Below are 22177 nucleotides of genomic sequence, written 5' to 3' on the forward strand. Positions count from 1 at the left end.
TCATGGCGTACTGCTCAGCAGTAAAAAGAATAACTGATAAGTGACTTGATGATCAAAAGAATAACTGATAACACACAAACTCTGGATGAATCTCCAAGTAATTATGCTGAATGAAAAACACCAGCCCCCAAAGATTACATCCTGTGTGACTCTATTTATGTGACATTCTTGAGACAACAGAACTATAGAAATAGAGAACAGATTGGTAGTTGCTAGGGTTTTAGTAGGTGGAGTCTGCAGTTTGGTAATGAGTCTGGATCTCTTTGTGTTACTTCTCACAACTAACTGTGAACCTACAATTATCTCAAAATAAAAGCTTGAACTAAAATAAGTCAACTCTGTGGACATGCAGGGGAGTAATACGCACCAAACCCGGGGTAGTGGCAAGTAGGCTGGGGCTGAGAACAGATAGAAAAGAAGAACAAACAATCTTGCAGCCTATTTGTGATGCTTATTTCTTCATTTGAGTAGTGGGCAAAGGGGTTTTCATCATTTCTTTCTTGGTGACTTTTTCTACGATTGGAATAAAAACACATGGTAACATCAAAAATTCATTACGAAGATAAAAAGACTCCGTTCTTGAAGTGAGAATCGTATTTTGTTATTTTCAAATCTTACGTTATATGCCAAGTTAGCACATGTATTTGGGTTTTTTAAACTACGGCTTATGGATTCCTGACAACGCATGGAGGACATCTCGTGAGCACTAGTGACTCTATGAGGCAATGACCTTCCTGACTCATCCAAGGGATCTCTAATAGCCAACACTTCACATCATGGCCTCCGTTATGTGACATCCCCTATCTCCAGCCGTGTTCACCTCCTGTCTCAACAGCTACTCATTACCACCACTTATATGCCATCACTTATAATCTTTTGAAAATATCTAATACCACTCCCTACAGCAAAACCTCTTCTTCCTCCTGGTCTGTCATCCCCTCATTATGACGCCATCTACATTGCTGGGAACCTTCCATTTCCTTCCTGTTGACAAACCCCATCCAGTGTCATTCTCTTCCCTTTTCAGCCAAGACCCCAAGTTTCATCACCTCTGCCACTTTCCTTCCCAAACTCCCAACTCCTTTTACCCACTGTCCTTCTGTTCAATACACTTGCACTGTTTTCTCCGTGTCTGTCCTTCAAAATATCTGGAGTGATCATGTGTCCTGTTTTATCAGAATCAACCTGCCTTTGTCACTTCAGCTCCTATTTAACAACCACAAAAAATCTATCTCTCAGCACACCCTTCTCCTACAAAATATTAGCATTTTCCACTTCTACAAAATATTGACATTTTCTACTCCGCAAGGGAAAAAAAAGACAAGCCATCAGGCTATAAATTAAAAAAAAATTTTTTTTCATATTTATTTATTTTTGAGACAGAGAAAGAGAGACAGAGTGTGAGCAGGCGAGGGGCAGAGAGACAGGGAGACACAGAATCCGAAGCGGGCTCCAGGCTCTGAGCTGATAGCACAGAGTCCGATGTGGGGCTCGAACCCACGAACCATAAGATCATGACCTGAGCCGAAGTTGGGAGCTCAGGCAACTGAGCCACCCAGGCGCCCCAGGCTATAATTTTTTTAACTTCCTACACTCCACTTTGTAGAGGTACTTCTCTATACTTCTTAACTACCCTTCTCTCCTCAACTAAACTGAAGAAATACCTCTTCTTACTGGAGTATTTGTCGGATTTTGCGAATCCCATCCCATCTTGCCACCTGAGAAACCTTGAACCATCTGTTACTTACTCTCTTCCAACTTCCTGGCTTCTTCCTTTCAGAAAAATAGGCTCTCCCCTTATTCTCCCATATCCCTGCTGTGTCTCCACTGACACTTTTTACTGCTCTCCTTCACAAGGAAATTTCTTAGAAAAAAATAGCGTCTGTGTATCCACCTCCCCCATCCCCTTTACTCTGAAGCTTACTTCCGAGAAGGGTTTGGTTCCCTTGATTGCATGAAAATTGTTGTTCTTCAGGTCCTTAAATTCAGAATCTTAAAAAAAAATCAGTCTTTACTGAAAGTAATTTTTTGTAGCTTTTGACCCACTTGGTCACTTTTTGGAGATAATTCTTAGCTGCTGGTATTCCTTTCTCCTCTGGGTTTTTGTGTCATACTGGCCATTTGTAATGGTATAATTCACAGCTTTTCTTTCTTTTGCATTATGAGGAATTCCTATCCTTGGCCTTCTCATCTTCTCACTCAACACACCCCCTTGGGTCTAAACGACTTCATTCACAACCATAGACAACACAACTTAGCTTCATGCTCACAAAGACATCTACATTCAGTCCCAACAAGCATATTAAATGCAACTTTTTCCAAACTGTACTCATTATCTCTCCCCTTTTGCTAATTTATCTGTCCTTTTTTGCTATTGAACTAGCACTGTCTTCATATATTATAAATAATAAAAAAACCCCACTTGTCAGTTATAGATGTGGCAAATATCTTTTGTTTTTTTTTTAAAGGTGAATGGAAGACAAAAATTTTAATGTAGATGACTTTATCAATCTTTTCTTATAGTGGATTTTATATTTTGCTCTAAAAGTTCTGCTGTACTACTATCATCAAAATCTTATTTTTATTCAGAAATATTATATATTTGCTTTTTAATATTAAAGTTATTTTTAAATTTGGAATTGATTCTGGACTATAAAGTGAAGATGTCAGACCGTTTGCCTATCACTATTTATTGAGGAGATCTACTTTCTGTAGGTGAGCAGCACCACCACTGTAATTAATATGGTCTTTCTTGGGGTGTGTGAATGGCTCAGTCAGTTGAGTGTCCAACTCTTGATTTCGGCTCAGGTCATGATATCACAGTCATGGGATCAAGTCCGCCATCCAGCTCCGGACTGAGCATGGTGCCTGCTTAAGATTCTTTTCTCTCCCTCTGCCCCTCACCCCTGCTCCTGCTCTCTCTCTCTCTCTCTCTCTCTCTCAAATAAAAAATAAATACATAAGGTCTGCCTTTCTGTTCCACTGATCAATTTGTCAATCCCTATACCAATAACACAATATGTTAATTACGATAGATTTATAACATCTTGCTATTAGAGTATTCCTTGCTCTTTCATATGCAGTTTTAATCAATGTTTCATCCCCCACCAGGATTTTCACTGCAATTGCACTGACCTATAAATCAACCTCGGAAGGACTAACATCTGTACAGTAGGATTTGTCCTCTTCAACTTCTTTCAACAGAACTTTTTTTCTACAAGTTGTTGCACATCTTTTGTAGATTTATGTGTTTGTTTTAAATTTCATTTTATTGTAGTAAAAACACTCAACATATGATCCACCTTCTTAATAAATTATTAGTTAGTTACTAGTCCAAGGGTATATAAAGTTTGAGTTAAGCACGACGAGTAAGCTCTAGGGAGATGCAGTCCAGTACTGTACATATAGTCAAAAATAGCATATTGTTACATTTATTTTTAACTACTTGATACTTTCTTGCTATTTTAAGAAGTATTATTTCAGGGGCGCCTGGGTGGCTCAGTCAGTTGAGCATCTGACTTCAGCTCAGGTCATGATCTCATGGTCCGTGAGCTCGAGGTCCAGATCAGGCTCTCAGTGCAGAGCCGACTTCACATCTGTCCTCTTCTCTCTCTGCCCCTCCCCTGCTCATGCTCTCTCTCTCAAAAATAAAGAAAACATTTAAAAAAGAAGTATCATTTTAAAACTAAAATTAGGTATTCTGTTTATTGCTGACATGTAAAGGAAAAATATTTTTACTTGTTAAGATCAACCAATGATCTTGCTAAATTCTTAGTATTTCTGATAGTATATTTGTAATTGTTTTTCAATTATGTATGAGGAAAATCCTGTTACGTATAAATAATAAAATGTTATGCATTCTTTCTAAATCCACAACATTTGTTTCTATTTCTTTTCTTTCTGCACAGGCTAGGACCTTCGATTACAGTGTTGAGTAAATGTAATCTCCTTTCTACTCCCAAAGGGAACAATTCTAACATTTTATCTTGAGAAACGTCATTTTCAAAAGTGTTATATACATTATACACAAAACGCTTTTTTGTAGAAAACATTTTAATTGTTTATTTCTGTATTGCTAAGATCTTTTCTTAATAATAGGTGATAAATTATTTTACTTACATTGGTTAAAATCATAATTTGTCCTCCATTAATCTATTAATGTCATTGAATTCAGTTGGTCAATATTTGTATACAGATTATTCTGAATTTTTTTCTCATGTCTTTTATTAGTTAAAGTTGGGAAATACTACCTGTTCTATTCTTTGTAAAGAGTTGGTATAAAACTGAATTGATCTTAAAACATTTATAGAATTTGTCTGGAAAATAACTGCCAGATTTTTTTTACTCTTTTCCTACCTTTTACTTAAAAAATTAATTTGTTGACTTTCTAACTTCATCTTTTTCACCTTTCTGATCTGAAACTTACGATCGTATTTTTATTTTTTGAGACTTACCCTTGACATTTTGCCAGATATATAAGAATATTATACTACTTGAATTCTAAATAATCACTCTCGTAAGTGATATTCCATTGTTAGGTAGTATTCATTTATGTGATTGTTATTCAGTGCCACACTATAACAATTATAATTATTAATATTTGATACAGAAAATATTTTAATATTACCTTCGTGTTCAGCAGTTTCTTTGTTCGCCTTTGCATTGTTTTTTGGATGTCAGTCATTCTTTCGAGATCTTTTTTTTTTTTTTTAGCAAGTATAGCCTTTAGAAATTTCCTTAAAGTAGTATTATAGTTGCAAACATTCTCAGTTTACTGAAAATATCTTTATTGAGCCCTCATACTTGAAAGATTGATAGTTATACAATACCAGATTTACCGTTATTTTTCTTGAAACACTTTGAAGATTTGATTCCAACATCTTGTGGCTTCTACCGCTTCATAAAACTACTCTATGAACCTTGATGTTAGTTTAATTGATACAGGTGAGCTGCCTTTTCTCTCTAACCAGTAATCCCACCACTGGGACTACCCATTGAGTGAGGAAACCGTATCAGCAGAGGCTACGGAATAACCATCTGTGAGAAGAAAGAAGATTGGCTAAGAGGCCACAAGCTGGAGCTGGCTCTCCTGTACCCGGGAGCTGAGTAGTAGCGGAACCTCAATATGGACTCTGAATAACATACATATAAGGCTAGAGAGCTAGCCATGCAGGGGACCCTGATAACCAGGCAAGACCTGGCGGCAACAAAATCAAAGAGGGTCACCTTGCCATCGGCTTCCCATCAGTGAGTCTGTCCCTTCCTTTCCGTTCCTTCTGGGCCATCACTAGGCAAGAAGAATTGACAGATGAAGAAGAAGAAAGTGTACAAAAACAAACTAAACGTTGCCCTTTCCCAGTCCCTACTCTCAGATGGACAGCCCAACCTAGTGGAGTCACCTGCCCAGGCCTGCACGGAGAGAAGGCGAGGGAAAGAACTGTGTATACACTGTGAGATTCAAATAGTGAAAAGAAGAATTGGAGACTTTTGGTCTGGTAGCATGAGGGTGGCAGTTCCATTTTTTCTTCAGAAATCAATAAACAGGGAGGACGAGAAACAGAAATGTATTGCTGGATTTGTTTATAAAACTACAAGCTTCCTTTTCAGTAAAACTAGGGAAGCACTAAAACCCACTCCACCAAAACAGCTGAAGGGAGGGCTACCTAAAGCAGAAAAGACCAAGCAAAGCTGTGTGTGGAAGAGGTCATGACATGGGTCTCAAGACGAGCCAGGCACACACACCTCCTGACTGGGAAGACATCTCCAGAACAAAATCGGTGTTATATGTACCCGGTGTTATTTTTCATAGGTCTACCCAGTTATTCCCAAATGTTTCATTGAGTCATTACCTTTTCTTCACTCAAAGGAAACGCCATCTTTTTCATACGTGACATTCCCATATGAACGGGAATCAACCTGTAGATTATATATTTTGGCTTAATGTACTAGCGAGTCACTGTTTTAATTTCTGTAGCTTGATTATATATTTTATAACCTAGTGTGATAAGTCCTCCTTAATTATGGTTCCTTTTCAGAGTTTTCCTGGTTATTCTTTCTTGTGTCTCTTGGCTAACTGTAATGATTTGTCTCCCTAAATCTATATTAAATGAAAGAATGACAGCAGAAATCCTTTCTTTAGTGAAAATATTTATATCATTCTTCTCTTAAGCAGGATTCTGGCTAATGAGTTCAGTAAAGCAAGAGTTGTTTGATAACAAATCCTAAAAATTCATTAAAATATATCAAAGGAAAACTATCTTGTCTATCTATGCAAAAATCTAGGGATGTAAATCTATTTTATCAAGTTGGAAAAATGTCTATTCAGACCTATGTTAACTAACAGTTTTTAATGAGAATAAATGCTGAATTTGATCAAGTGTCTTTTTAGTATCTATGGAAAGAATCATGATTTTTCTTCTTGAGTCCATTAATATGATAAAATATATTAATAGCTTTCCTATTATTGCACTCTCTTTGAATTTCTGGAATAAAACCCACTTAATTATGGGCCAATATGTTTTTCATGTGCTACTGGGTTATTTATGATTTCAAATTGTATTTCTTTATTTACATTCCTAGATTTTTTGCATAGATACACAAGATAGTTTTCCTTTGATATATTTTAATGAATTCTTAGGATTTTATTTTCAAGCTTATGTTTGTGTTACTAAGAATATTTTTAGTGTGTTTATTAATTTCTAACTCCTAAAACCACTTAAGCAGCATTAGAATTTTTGTTATTTATACATGTGATGGTTTTCCTTGGGAAACCACATAACCACATACTCTTATTGGAGGGAACTCTTTTGCAAGTTTAATATTCAGAATAATTAACATTCTATTCAGCCATGCTGCAGCGTAACAGCTGTGTATCTGCACTGCTGTGATCCCTGCCAACATTTTTTCTCCCCTGCTATATTCTGTTTATATTTCTCTCTCTTCCGGAATTCGTTTTCATTAATTATATGTTTCTATAAAATTACTAGTTTCATCCAGTGTTTATATATATTTGCATATACTTGAGCAAAATATTAGTGGAAAAAATAAAACTATTGCATAACTAAAGGTTAGCAGCATCTCTGGAGGGAACGCACACCACTGAGAACACAGCAAGGGGCATAAAGGATAGACGTGAAAAAGGCTAGCAAAATGATGTGGCTACAAAGTTTAAAGGGATTAAAAAGAAAAAGAAAAGATCTAGAAATCAGGCAAAGAAGATCCAACAGATGAGTGCAACTCAAACACCTATGAATCTCAGGAACACTTGACACTTAAAAATTATGGAGAAGCTCCAAGAGCTTTTATTTATGTTGGTTATATGCAGCCATGTTCACCATAGTAGAAATTAAATCTGAGAACTTCAAAATTTATTTACTTATTCAAATATGGCAGAAATAAACTCATACAATAGTCAGATAAATAACACATCTTTGTGACCATTAATTAATTTTCCAAAAGTAAACACTTCCCCAAATCTCAATATTTGAAAACTGCTTTTGAGTTCAATCTCTTGCAATTAGACATTTTAGTTGAAGTATATGAATAAAATATGACCTCACAAAGGTAAGTATTTGCAAAATGTGGGGATATTTTATTTATTTAAAAAAACTTTTTGAAGATATTTATTTATTTATTTTTTGTTTATTTATGAGAGAGAGTGAGAGAGAGAGAGAGAGAGAGAGAGAGTCTGAGCAGAGAGGGGCAGAAGTGGGCTCTTCGTTGATTGCAGAGTTGTAAAGAGCCCGACGTGGGGCTATGAGATCATGACCTGAGCTGAAGTCCAATGCTCAACCAACTGAGCCATCCAGGCACCCCAAAAATGTAGGGATATTTTAAGACATTTAACACATCATTGTGAAACATATTTGATACTATAGCAAAATTTGATAATTGACAGCTTCTTTTGCCTATTTCTTTCACCATACATCTACTAGAGGGCCAAGATTTAATAAAAGTAGTGCTTTCCTCCTGTTCTATCAGTAACATTGTTAAATAAAATTATTATCTTTTTCCCACTGCAAGTGAAGAACAGACAAATTACTAGTACAGTTTGGTGCCACTGCTTTGGTCCATGCTAAGGCTCTAGCACTTTTACCCACCATTATTTTGGTACCATCAGTGCAAATGTCAACCAAGTGGAAAAGGCAAATAAGACCTTGATATTATAAGAGTTTTAACCTAAACCACCGCGCCCTGGAAGGGTCTTGGAAACTTCCTCCACTGGCAATCCACAGAACACACTTTGAGAAACACTTCAATACACACAAAACGGGGTCTACAAAATATTTTCAGGGGTAGTTATTGGGAAAAATATTGTTAATAATTTCAGAGATAAAATGGTTCCACTTGTTACACATTTACTTGAATTCATTAATTCTTCCATTCCCATTGTCATGGATATTCAGGTCACCTAACATATCACTTGACTATAGCCATAGTTCTAATGGTTTCTTATTTTTAATGTTTCTTTACTCCAGCATTTGCCTATTCACTTTAGGCTGATTAATATTCTACATAATAGATATGGTCAACATTTGGAAAGTTCCATGGCCTATAGTCAAGATCTGATACATTCGAACTCAACCAACCATCCCAAGCATTTCCTCCCTACAGCCCTCTCCTCCACTCTATTCACATAGTGTACGTTCAACACACAGGACTCTCTGTTCACTAAAAAACTTGCTCGTAGTGTTTCTACATCTGTGCCTGTTGCTAATGATACTTTCTTAGCTATGGATATTTGATACATTTATCAAATTCCTCCACATCGGTCACCTATTAGATTAAATGGTCTATTCTAATATTAATTTCAACAGTGGTATCTTATGATATCTTACAGAGTGGAGGAAAGGAACCCTCCTTAGGGAAGGAGTGTATTTCTAAATTGAGATCTAGAAGGTCATTGAAGTGGAAGGATGTAACAATGTGGCAAAAAAAGGATGACACTAAAACCATTAACTTCAGCACTGTCGTGCTATATTTTATTAGACTACAGTGCATTGATTACATATGTCCTCCTTTTTAAAAAGATATTAATGTAAAAAACTTCTGATTCTTAAAATAGTTGAATTTGTTGAAAACCAACTCAAAAGTAGTTTTAAATATTCCACAGAGCAGCTTTTGGCATTTCCTCTTAGAAAGAATGAACCAAAGAAATGGAGTTTTCCAAGGGCATGGCAGTTCCCTTCACCTTTCAATAGCGTTTTCAAATCTTCTCATGCATTTCCATAGCTATTTGCACACCTTCCCTAGTATCTTTTTACCTCTTCATAGAACCTCAACTTCCATCAAAAAAAAAAAAAAAGAGGTAATAATAAGCATTTGAGAAAGGAATAAATACTAGATTGTACATAGATATTAGCTCCGTGTAATCTTATGTCTATGTTCCAGCATCATTGAACACTTCAACACTTACTAATATTTCTTTTCACATTTATATTGCTACATCCAGACAACCTTTGTCTCTAGGTTTTATATGCGTTATCTAAATATGCGTTACCTCTGAATTTAGATCCACTACATCAAAACAAATTATAGCAAATTTGTGAAGACAGGAACTTACATCTAAATGTAAACTACAGTTTAGATAATATATACACATAGTAACTGAGTTCCTTCATTTCAACATAAGCCAGTAACTAAAAAGAAATTTCCACAGTATTTAATAACAACGATTTTTCATTCTTACTTTGGACCTGTCTTTTAAAATGTAAGCCTTGAGTTTTCCTTTTTTTTTTTTTTTTAACATGTCATTTAATGATAAATTATGGACCAATAACCCAACCTCATTCCAGAATATTACTATTTTTGATAAACCAAACTACTGTATTTCATGATGACTCTGAAAGAGAGTGTCTGCAGTATATTCTCGATAACCCTAAGAATAAAAGATACATCAATATTAAGACCACAGTTCAGCTCATTGGCTGTGAGAAATGTATATTTCTGTGAGTTAGTCTCCAAAGGTAGAGCTAAGTAACTAGCTTTGCAAAAAAATGTTATAAGAAAACACAAAATAATATTTTTGGAAGAAAACATGATATTAATACTTACCACTAATAGAAATTAAATTAAATCCTCAGGTCTTTTTTTTTTTTTTAACAATTGATTAGAAGAAGGTTATCAAATTTGCAATTTCTTAGATCTTTTTTTTTTAATTTTTTTAAATGTTTTATTTATTTTTGAGACAGAGAGACACAGAGCATGAGCGGGAAAGGGGCAGAGAGAGGGGGAGACACAGAATCTGAAGCAGGCTCCAGGCTCTGAGCTGTCAGCACAGACCCTGATGCAGGGCTCAAACTTACGAACCATGAGATCATGACCTGAGCTAAAGTCGGATGCTTAACCGACTGAGCCACCCAGGCGCTCCTTTCTTAGATCTTATAAACTAAAAAATACTTAAGTAATAAGGTTCCGGAGGATGTGTGAAATCAGACACATACAGAGGCGCTCTCTTCAGGTATGTAGACCCAATCACAGCACGCATTACCTTTGGGTTTTACAGTCAGCTGGACAGACGCTTTTTTCACTCCCAATGGACTGACTGCCTGACACTCATATTGGCCTTGGTCATGATGTGCCGCGTGGTCAATTCTCAAAGTGCCAGAGGAGAGAACTGTATGTGGACCTTCCTGAGGGAGCTGCCCCCCTGCAAAGAGAGAAAGTACTTTGTACGCCATCGTTATGGCTCAGAGAGCTGACAGCTAGAACTGTGCCGGGTGCTGGGTAAAGGTTGGGATTCCTCCAGAAAGCCTCCATATCCCACTATTGGGACCACGCTCCCTACCACTGCATCCTGGAATCTGGACAGCCCCTCTTGACCAGCCCCCAAAAGGAGAAACTGATCAGCCCCGTAGGAATCCCTCCACCTTCACGTTTGCTCCTCAGTTATATTTTCCACAGTTAGGGTGCAAATTTCAAAACCAATCTTATTCCAACATTACCCTTGCTTACAGTGGCTTCCTACTCCTCTTGGAATAAAAGCTAAAATTCCTAAGAGGGCATGCAAGGTATTGCACAGGCTAACCCAAGACTCCTATTTCTTCACCGCCCGCCCCTCCCCACCCCCCCCACCCCCCCCACCCCCCCCACCCCCCGCCATCCTCCCACTTTTTATTTAATGCAGTGAAAACAAGGCAAAAATTGGCTAGGAGAGGAATTGTTCTGCATTTGTTTATTTTTTAACAACAGTTTTTATTCCTAGATTCCCCCAAAATAACGATTTTTCCTAAATATGATTTTCAACACGTGTGTGCAATATTTAGCTTATGACAACATTATAGAATTATAACATTTAAGGTGCTGAGACAGCATCTGGAGAATGGTGGCACTTGTGACACTCGGGCTGCTAACCCTCACAGCCATACTTCAGGCCAACATTGCACTTTACCACCCCTGAGCTTAATACTGAGTTTACACTCCTTGCGGCCACTAACAAGTTAATGGGTTTCCATTCTCAACTATTTCAGTGACAATCTGTATCTTATGAAGTGTTTTGCTCTACAGGGAAAAATAACAGTGAACCTTTACTATGGACACAAATGAGCCAAATACTCTTCTATATGTTTATGAGCATAAATCCATTCAAAACCATCCCCACAACCACCCTGTGCCTTCGGCAATATCTTCAATCACTCCCAGCGTATGGATGAGAGGACTCTGGGCAAAAAAAACACAGTTAACGTATGTACCCAAGGCCGTGCAACTCGTAAAGAAAAGGAGGGAGACGTGAATCTTGGCTTTGCCCCTTCGCAGTTCACCTCCTACCCACTCTACTCTTGTCAAGATGAGGGCAAAACTTTTAGCCAAAAGCAATTCACAAATGTTGACGTGTTTAGAATTTAACCTGGTCACCTGAACTAATATGAAAGTAATTCCAAGACGGGCAAAATCTTGGAGGAGCTCTCATCTCAGAGACTGTAGGCCTTGTTGTCTAATGCCCCAGGGATCACCAGAAGTGCGGGCCCCCTCAGAGGCACCCCACACCCACCCCACACTTAAAAGACAGCAGCTCACTGTTAGCCACTTCATATGCTAGAGTTTCACTTAGGGTTGGTTTCACTGCACTTAACAGTTTCATTTCGTACTCAAAGAGAATTCTGCCACTTTAAAAAATATTTAAAACCACTGAACTGTCCAATAATTTCATCTTAAAATCAAGAAACTAAGCAAACTGATGGTTGCTAGAGAGGAGGTGAGTGTGAGGAGAAAAAAAAAAAAAATCAGGGAACTGAGGCCCAGAGAGGATTATCTAAGGAAAGCCACACGTTCAAATGTTGAAACTTAACACTTACGAAAAATTATGATGACCTATTTAATCCGGAGATGTACCTATAATAATTAGTTTAAACTGTCTTTCATTCTCTCATAAAAGAAGACATTTCTTTCTTCCCACAATACTTGTGGTTATGCTAATACCTGCTTTGGTCCAGGCAATTATTGGAGGTGGGTTGCCTTCAGCCTCACAGAGAAATTCTACAGAATGTCCTTCTAGCACCATTTGATCCTTGGGAATTCTTGTGAATTGTGGAGGAGCTAAAGAGAATGAAAAAGTACATCAAAGTTAAAAACTACTCTATAAATTTTTAATACCAAGAGGGGAAAAAAAGGAAATAGGTTTAAATATGTTGCTTGGGGCACCGGGGTGGCTCAGTATATAAAGCTTTGGACTCTTGATTTTGGCTCAGGTCATGATCTCACGGTGGTTGTAAGATGAAGCCCCGCACAGGGTTCTGCACCGAGCATGGGGCCTGCTTAAGATTCTCTCTCTCCCTCTCCCCCTCCCTTGCTCAGACGCACGCACGTGTGCGCACACGCACAATTTCTCTCTCTCAAATAAGTAAGTTGCTTAACTGGAATTTGTTTCCAGTTATTTACACAAAAGCTACTAAGAGTATGTAGGTTTTTGCGTATGTCTGTGCCTACTTGTAAAGAAACCAGAAATACACATACCTGGTTTGCGAGGCAGAAAAGTGGTAGTTAATAGGAAGGAAGTATTTCTAAATCTTATGGAATCTGCTTCACGTGTTGTTTATTAACTGTGATAGACCTATATAAAACTACGGATTGTATTTGAACCATTAACAAAATTGTTTCCTCCGAACTTTCATAAACATGATGAAATTTGAAACAAGTCATTCTGTTAATCTCAGGAAAAAAATGCTTCCTGTAACACATGATACGATCGCTTTGAAAAAGTCACATTTAAGTCAAAGTTCCAAGATTTCCAAGTGTTCAGATCTTTTGCAGTTGAATTTGTTTAAATAGCTAATAGCTGCATGTACAGTTATAGAATCTGTTCATGACTTTTATTAATATGCAAAATAGATCTATTTGGCCACTCAAGGGCACAATGATCTCCAGTAATCCCTAAGGGAGGAGATTTTCAAACAACTTTCTGAGATGACCTGACCACTTCTCCTCGCTGTTAGATCTTTGTACTCACCCCCTCCTTGCCCTTCCTTACCATCTGGATTTACAAGAAACATGATGAAATAAATAATGTTAGGCAAGGTATATATGTTTCAGCTTTCACGTTGTGTGTAAGTAATAAAGATTTTTAAAAGTCTTCAGTTCTAAGTAAGGCACTAGGCTGAACAATGGGAAAAGATAAATTCCAAGGTCATGCAAATTTATGAAAGCCCTCAGGATCGCTTGCAAGATGCTTGCAATAGAATCTTAGAAAAGTCAAGCTAGAAAACAGTCCACAGATCAGCAGTCTTAGGTTCCATGTCCTACAGATGAAGAAATCCAGGCTGGGGGAGGTTGAACTCAGTAACTCTCAGAGACATGATGAAAATTTAGTCCACTCAACCCCTAGCCTGATGTTCTTTTTGGAACATTACACTAACTTTTAAAATTGCTAGGGATAACTTGAAATGAACAAAAATATTTCTACATTAAAAAATCGATTTGTGACACTGTAGAAGAGCTATAAAGCAAAAGTAGGGAGGGGTTATAGCAAGTCATTTGGTCAAGGCACAAATGTTGGGAAATTTGACTTCGACTTTTTAGTAGTAACAAAACTCTAGCCAAGTCTGGGTGAAAAGCGTATTTCATGTGGTTTCATGGAAAATAATATTTTTAATTCCCAGAGACCACATCCTACCAGAAATTAGGAAAAACATAAATAAATGATCATTTTATACTTGTTCCTCACATGAAAATGGCCAACTCGCTAGATCAATGAAGAAATTTTGAGATCTAATGGGGAGAAAACTCAGAAGAGCTAAACATCACAGAGGGAGGCAGTGCAGGCTGTAGTAACTGAACAAGGATATGGAGTTCACATTTCTGGGCCTTCTACTTAACTAACAATGGTGGCCAACAGTCCCAGCTCCGATGCTAAACCCCCACATGCTTAGGCGAAGCGTTCTGCCATTTTCTTAAAAGTCACCCTTCTGGTGGATTTTACAAAATCCGTGACCATGATGCCTCATACAAAAAAGCATTTTTGTTTACACTGTTGGGAACTATAGGTTTTTTCACCTAAGTGGCCCATACTGTGATTCATACCTTCCATTGAGGCTTTTTCTTTTTCATTTTATTATTTGTTCAGCCAGTCTGGGGAAGGAAATTAATCTGTGGGCCATTGTATTCTTGGCTTAGATGGACACTGAAAGAACTAAAGAAAATTGATAGAACATCTGTTAAGATGACACAAAGGGGTACATCTTAAAATATTTAGTCTGTGCACTAGGCAAATAAAAGAAGCCTCTTTTGTAAATGTATTGAATGATTAACGGACCATTTCAAGACCGATTAAAAATCTCGACACAGGGACCTACAAGCAACCCAACTACACAGTTGGGACAAAAGACAAGCAGGTGGCAATTTCAGTGCAAACTGCCTGGTAAAAAGAAATCGTTAGCGTATTGTAGTATGAGAAATGAACAGCACCATAAACGTCAGAGTTTGGTGAGACGTCAACTGATCCAGATGAAAAAACAGAAGTAGAAACTAAATGCAAGAAGCTGAGACACAAAGGACTAGAAAGGAGCCTGTCAGAGTGTAAATGCCTCATTAGGTGTTATGCTTCTAAACACCAGACATTAGATACAAAATAAGGCAAGAAAAAAACCCAAATACTATTTCTTTGCAAGCAGTTTTCAACCCGGACACGTGGAAAGCCTAAAAATAATGTTTGGGTCCTTTAAAAGTAATTTCCCCCAGGAGTTACCCAGGACTTCACGAAAAAATTTCATTTCTACACCTTTTTTAGAGTATAGAAAATGTTTTTCCATGGCATTAACATTTCTAGGGGGAACGCAATTCTTTCCTCAGACATACGAATGGGAACAAGAAGTTATTGATCTTTTGCTACTTAAAGAGCTGATGGTAAGCAAAAGCAATTTGGCAAACATTTACTGAATGCCGGAAACGCAGGACGGGTGAAGTGCTGAACCTTCCAGAGGGCCACTCGCACTGCTCCCCAGCAGCCAGCATTCACCGTCCCGAAGTCGCCCGACTCCTGTTCCTAAACATGAGTTTTTGTTCCATGTTTCCCAGGGTCTGGTTTTTGGACAGATAACACCTTATGCAAGTGTGTTAAGTAAAATAACGTAACTTCTTAACTATACTGTTCGTGGCTCTAGGAAGCCCTCGAAAGGTATCACTGTCAGCCCATAAAAAGCAGTTTTGGATAGAATGGGACATCTGACATCGTTCAAGTAAGCCTTCTGTTCTGTTTACTACACCTCTAAGCCCACAAGGAGTGTTGAGTGCGTATGTGAGCACACGTGCACCTGTACGTACACCCGCACACACAACCAGCACCACAGAAAGGGAGGGGCAGCCCAGGTTAATCACAAAAGCATAGCACGAAAGCACAACGTTCTTTACAACAGGATTGCCTGCCCATGCATATAAACTACTTGTGGTGCTCAGAATAGTTTTATTCTTGCTTTAGTTACACAGCCCAGGCTCGTAAGAGCCGTCAGCGCATTCCCGAGCTATGCCGAGTAGACAGCTTGGTAAGCGACTATGAACATAGGGCACAGAATTTCCACTTCCATGTCTAAAGCGTCTTTCCTACGTCTGTACAGTATACTGAAACACAAATATCTTTTGACAGTTTGCTGCCAGATGAATGACTTCATCTCCTTTGTGGCTAACGGTTGATTACAGCATGGGGATAAAGACTGAAGTAAAAATAAAGGCAAGTTTTAATGTGAAGCCGATTAGTTTTGAAAAGTCTATTATGTCAAAAATGACATGGCGAATACAAAAATCTCTTCACAGATGTACATGACATTCTTTTTTTAAGTTGAAAAATAATTTTCTGAGTGTGGCAGCATGAACATTTCAATCCCGACCTCCTGCTCCCGTACCTTGTACAATTATGTTCGCTGTGGCTTGGACAGAGCCTTGATTATTGTCGGCGTGACAGGTAAATCGACCGTGGTCCTGCAGGGTGACATTTTGCAAGTAGAGTCCTCCGGAAGTAGCCAGGTGCCTGGATCCATCCAGGGCCTCTCCGCTGCCCCTCGTCCAAGTAACATGGGGGTGTGGGTGGCCCGTGGCCATACATTCCAAAGTTGTGCTCGTGCCAACGAAAACCTCTGTGTCCTGGGGCTGGATTATAAAACTAGGCTTGGCTAAAGCAAAGAGGAAAACAAAACAAAATACAGCCAGTAGCAGTTGAGGGTTATTTATTCTACACTGTGGTTTTTACGTGTTTGTCATTTTCAAAATGACTCTATACTAAAATATTATATACATACATATTCTCAAATAATTAAAACTAAAATATCTGGATCTTTTTTTGAGAGAGAGAGAGAGAGAGAGAAAGCACTCGTGTGTGTGCACGCATTCAAGTGGGGGAGGGGCAGAGGGAGACGTTGCGAGGGAATCCCAAGCAAGCTCCACGCTCATCACGGACCTGGAGATCATGACTTGAGCTGAAATCGAGAGCTGAAACCAACTGAGCCACCCAGGCGCCCCGAAAATGTCTAGATCTGAAATCCGGATTTGATATAAACATGTAATTTTTTTTTAAAGACCGCTTCCCTGTACGCCAGGATGTATCATAGACACTGCTGGGGCACACCTACTTTTTATTTCAGGGCTAACTGCTCAAATGTTCCATTGAAAAATATCCCCTTCTGAGACTCTCTTGCAGTTAAGGGTATCTGTGTGACACTCTTCTGCCAGCACAGTGTAGACACATGTCACTGGACGAGTTTCCTTCCCAGATAAAAGAGTGGTTTAGTCAGTCATTGCTCCTTCTGTTTGCCGCCTGGCATTTGGTCATGAGTTTTGGGTTACAGGAGCCAACTTCGTACCAACAGGTGACAATTATGAGGGGAGAAAAAGGTCTATGTGCAAAGGACTAAAGAATAGAAAGATCTCATTGGAGCACTGGGCTAATGTGGCAGCTCGGTCCAGACTCCCACACTGCTTGTGGCACCTGAATAAACCACACACACACACACACACACACACACACACACACACACTGTGTGTGTGCAAGTCATGTCTCATCAAATTTTCTGACACGTTCAGCCAAACATAATACGATAGTAAGTATTCTTGTAAATACAAAACTTAGACTTCCATACAGGGTGTTCCGCTCATCGATTCTTAAGAGCGTCATCTTTTCTAGAAATCTGAAGCAGAAATTAAAGACTTAGTAGGGTGTTAAAAATGCCTAATTATCGGGTCTAATTTGGGGGGGCTCCTTAATTTCTGAGATAAATATACCACGAAGAACAGAGATAAATGCGTTTAATCTAATTCAACAATCAAGATTTAATTTTCACAATATTGCATGCCTTAAGATGGATAAAATGTTCTAGATGTTGAAAAGATGCACAAGACATACTCCCGTCCTTGTAAGCTTATGCTTCAGCTACGAGAACAGAAAACAAGCCACGTAGTCTGAAGAACTACAACATACCTTGGAAATCATTATATTGCACTAAGGTGTAAAGGGCTGTAGAAAAATGGAAAGAGGTATTATAACAATTGAGATACAAAAGGTTTTTGGAGCAAATCAATGGCAGTGAAAACGAAAAGGAAGATAATCCGATACATCGTGGAACCAAATTTCTAGAGACTTGATCAAGAAAAGATAGCAGTGGAGGCTGAATCTGAAGTTTTAGGAGGATGTTAATAACATCAACGGTGATGGCAAACGTGAGATGAAGTGCAGGCGAAAGTGTTTGAGCGACGTAAAAAATTTACATGTGAAGATGAGCACAAAGGCGGTGGTGAGTGAGATCAATCCAAATCTCAGGAAAGATACCAGCAATAGAATCTGTGAAATGGACAGAAATTACTCAAGTTTGATGTTTGGGAATTGCTTCAAAAGTCAAGGAGGGTTCAACAGAAGAGGAAGAAATGTGGTTAGGGCAGGCCAACTGGAGGAAGGGTGGGTGTTGGAGGGTGTGGGGAACAACACGGTCAAGGCAGGCTGAAGTCTTTAAGAAGGAGAGGACCTTAGAAAAGGATCAGGAGAAAGCAGCACCCAGAAGTCAAAGTAGGAATACTCCCGTGCGCAGAGTCAGGCTTGACCTAGAGGCCAAAGTGGATGATGCTTTGGAAAGAGCTAGTGGGTGTGCTGATGAGAAAGTACCGAAGAAATCCGTAGGGAATTCCCGAATCCAGTCAATCTCTGACTCAAATGCCTCAATTCTGCCGGAGTAACTCTTAGTTCAGTGGCGTTTTCTCTACTCCCTCTGTCACTGCCCCATCCAACGTCACTGCTCTCCTGTGCATCATCGCCACAGCCTGCCCGCCCCTCACCTTACTCTGTCCTCCTGCTTGTTCTCCGAACTGAAGCCTGGGCGACCATTTTAAAAGAGCAATCTAATTTTGGTCACACTTTGAGCACAGTAATGAATGATTCAGCTCTGCCTTACAGCCCCCCAAATCTCAAGGAATCCCCCACTCTGCATCTGTACCCTCGAGGCATCCAGTCTTGAATGTGCCCTGCTCTGTCTACCTTTACTGCCCCTTCTCCTACGATGAGGTTTCAGTCCTCTTTATCTGGCTGTTTCCTACTTCTTGCCTTCAGCTTCTAGGTCACGGGTCCTGGGAAATCCTTTCTTGAACGAACACAGATCTCCAAGTCGGCTCCCAGGGCTCTTCCTCTGGCAGGGCTGTGCGGCGGCCCACTCTAGAGGGCCGGTTATCAAATTTGGGGAATCTTTCAAGCTGCTTGTGAAGCACAGCCATTGTTAGAAAATCCAGGGACCTAAACTTACAACTAAATAAACCTCCTGAACGTCAAAGATCAATGCTGACGTTTACCACTTCTCATTGTTTCACATTTTGCTATTATCTGGAGTTCTGAGATGGTCTACATCTGTGTCTGCAGGGTAGAAATGCTATGCTACCAGTAGCATTTCTGCTCCATCTCGTCTCAGCTCCGAATTCATCGGTGTCTCGTCAATCGTCGGCAAATGTTGCACCTCAGGGCTGCTCCCTCGCCCCCAGAGCCAGCGCTTACACATTTGCCAGCGCACAGCGAACTCCCCTTTATCCTCCTAGCCCCTTTCCTTACCTGTCATAAAACCTGCCATTTTGTTGAATTATGGCTAATCGCCTAATCTATCGCCTGATAGACTATCGACTCGGTAAGGGCTGAGGAAACAGTGTCACTCTTTCCATCAGCTCTCTCAAAATGATATTACTACAAATTTGTCACAGGCACTATGGCTGGTTTACACGGGCCACTGACATTAGGGCAAAGCAAAGCTCCTGGAAAGTTAAAGGAGCATAGGCTGTCGACCATAGAATCTTCAACAGCAAGCTCAGTAGGCATTCAGTAAATATTTGGTGGGTAATTAATTATGAATGAATAACTGAACGTTTGTTAGAAAGGATGATAGCCCTGCCTAGGTACCACTGAGTCCCTCTGTCTGAGGAGGGCGGGTCGTCTTCTGAGGAGGCCGGATAGGTCATCAAAAGGAGAACAGCAGTCTTGGCACAGCACCTGTGGTGACTACGAGAGAAGAGAACGGAAGCAGGAAATTTAAAAAAAAACTTGAAGAGAAAAAGAACAATTTCTGTAAAAGACTAGAAAGTGATAGAAAATGGCAACAGTTTCACTTTTAAGCAGTCCATCCTTTAAAGAAGCAACATAAGTCATTTTCTAGTGCAAATAACTGATGGAGAACTGAGGCATTTACCCCAAGTTCCCTCAGGAAGAAAAGCCATACCTGGAGGACTGGAGTATCTGAGCATAGCATGCTGGGTCTTGACTTCCCCGGCTGAGTTTCTGGCCATGCACTGATATTCACCTTGGTCCGACTCACGGGTGTTTCGGATCATGAGTGTCCCATCGTCAAACAAGTTAAGTCGAGTATCATCTTCCAAATCCAATGAATGGCTGGAAACGCACGTTTTACACACATGTTATTTAACCCCAATCATGTCTCAAACACTTAACAAGACTGAACATATAGGAACTTATAAATATGGCTCGTGTATATCGACTTGTTAACTTCTAAAATTATCTTAATAATCCAGAACATTTTAGTTTAAATCCTAGTTGTCCCTTCCCATTTCTGAGACTGTATCCTAAACACAGGTTTCAAGTCAAGACACGATAGAAAGGAAGGAGGTTTAAATGTCCTGCTTTCCAAGGCAGCATGACTTTAATTTTTTTTTAACATTTTTTTAACGTTTATTTATTTTTGAGACAGGGAGAGACAGAGCATGAACAGGGGAGGAGCAGGGAGAGAGGGAGACACAGAATCTGAAGCAGTCTCCAGGCTCTGAGCCATCAGCACAGAGCCCGACGCGGGGCTCGAACTCATGGACCGCAAGATCATGACCTGAGCCGAAGTCGGACGCCCAACCGACCAAGCCACCCAGGCACCCCTTTAATTTTTTTGTTAATGTTTATTCATCTTTGAGAGACAGAGAGAGACACAGCATGAGCGGGGAAGAGAGAGGGAGACACGGAATCCAAAGCAGGCTCCAGGCTCTGAGCTGTCAGCACAGAGACCAACATGGCCAACATGGGGCTTGAACTCACCAACTGAGAGATCTTGACCCGAGCCAAAGTCGACTGAGCCACCCAGGCGCCCCTAAAGCAGCATGAATTTAAACACTAAAGCCATCTATCCAAATGAAAGATACTTCTGCACATTGTTATACCTCTGAATTCCCATTAAAAAAATCATCAGACGATCATATGTAAGTTTTGCACCCCTTTTCTGTGAGTCATTCAGAATGCGTTCACATTTCGTGAAGGAGTAGGAAAATATTCATATTGAAGACAACCTAGCTAAAGCCAAGGACAATTACACGACATGGCATTAAATAAGCACAACCCATTTACCCAGTTGTTGGATGTTAGGCCCTCTTAACGGAACTGGACCATTTTGGGGATACCAGGAAAATGGCATTTATCCATCCAAATGGAAGATCCATTGAGTACATAGTGAAGGCTATCATCCAGAAGGTTCAGACATCAATAATATGGTTTTGGGGGGTTATCTCTAGCAATAAATGCAAAGCTACTGACACATAAACATATGTTGGAAGTTTGTACAGAACGTTTTTGTCGTACCAGGGTACTTTTCCCTTTTTTAAAATACTCAGTGATCTTGTCTGAGGAGGAATAGATATTTGTATGAGTCTGCTTAGTACTATAAATTTATTAAACATAAAATACTCCCCCAACACACACATTCATCACTCAATAAGCTCAATTAAACACTTAGTCTACATCATCCATCAATAACACCCTTTCCAGAGGAAGAAGTCCATTGAGGGGATCTCATTTCTCTTTTTAATTTGTTTTACAAAGCCAACAGCTTCCAAGTTTGTCTACTCATTTAAATATGTGCCATCACTGAAGGATAATAACTCATCTTATTTTCATATATGTAAAAACTAAAGCATGTTCAATTAAAGAGATGGAGAAATCATCCTTATTCAGCAATTTCTGTCACAAAGGATAAGGAGGCACACAATGGCCTTATTTCACATCCATTTTTTTAGAGTGGAGCAGAGAAGACAGGACACACAGATGCAATCTGTTCTTCTTCACCCGCTGAAAAGCCTAATTTTAAGAAAAACTACCAGTTACTAGGGCACCTGGGTGGTTCAGTCGGTTAAGCATCTGATGCTTGGTTTTGGCTCTTGATCTCACAGTTTGTGAGTTTGAGCCCTACATTGGGCTCTGCACTGACAGTGCAGAGCCTGCTTGGGATTCTCTCTCTCC

At 39.4% G+C, this 22177-nt stretch overlaps 1 protein-coding gene across 4 annotated transcripts in view; it reads right to left on the reverse strand.

Annotated features, from left to right (window-relative positions):
• Window positions 1-22177, reverse strand: part of PXDNL (peroxidasin like) — a 419548-nt gene that overhangs the window by 92646 nt on the left and 304725 nt on the right. For all 4 annotated transcript variants that reach the window (XM_060610502.3, XM_060610501.3, XM_060610500.3 and 1 more), the window contains 4 exons: window positions 20163-20332; window positions 16329-16595; window positions 12418-12534; window positions 10490-10648 (listed from right to left, as the gene is read on the reverse strand). In XM_060610502.3, coding sequence (XP_060466485.3) covers window positions 10490-10648; window positions 12418-12534; window positions 16329-16595; window positions 20163-20332 — 713 coding nt within the window. The remainder of the gene's footprint in view (window positions 1-10489; window positions 10649-12417; window positions 12535-16328; window positions 16596-20162; window positions 20333-22177) is intronic.

The sequence above is a fragment of the Panthera onca genome, chromosome F2 (assembly GCF_046562875.1).
Source record: "Panthera onca isolate mPanOnc1 chromosome F2, mPanOnc1 haplotype 2, whole genome shotgun sequence".
Lineage (NCBI taxonomy): Eukaryota > Metazoa > Chordata > Mammalia > Carnivora > Felidae > Panthera > Panthera onca.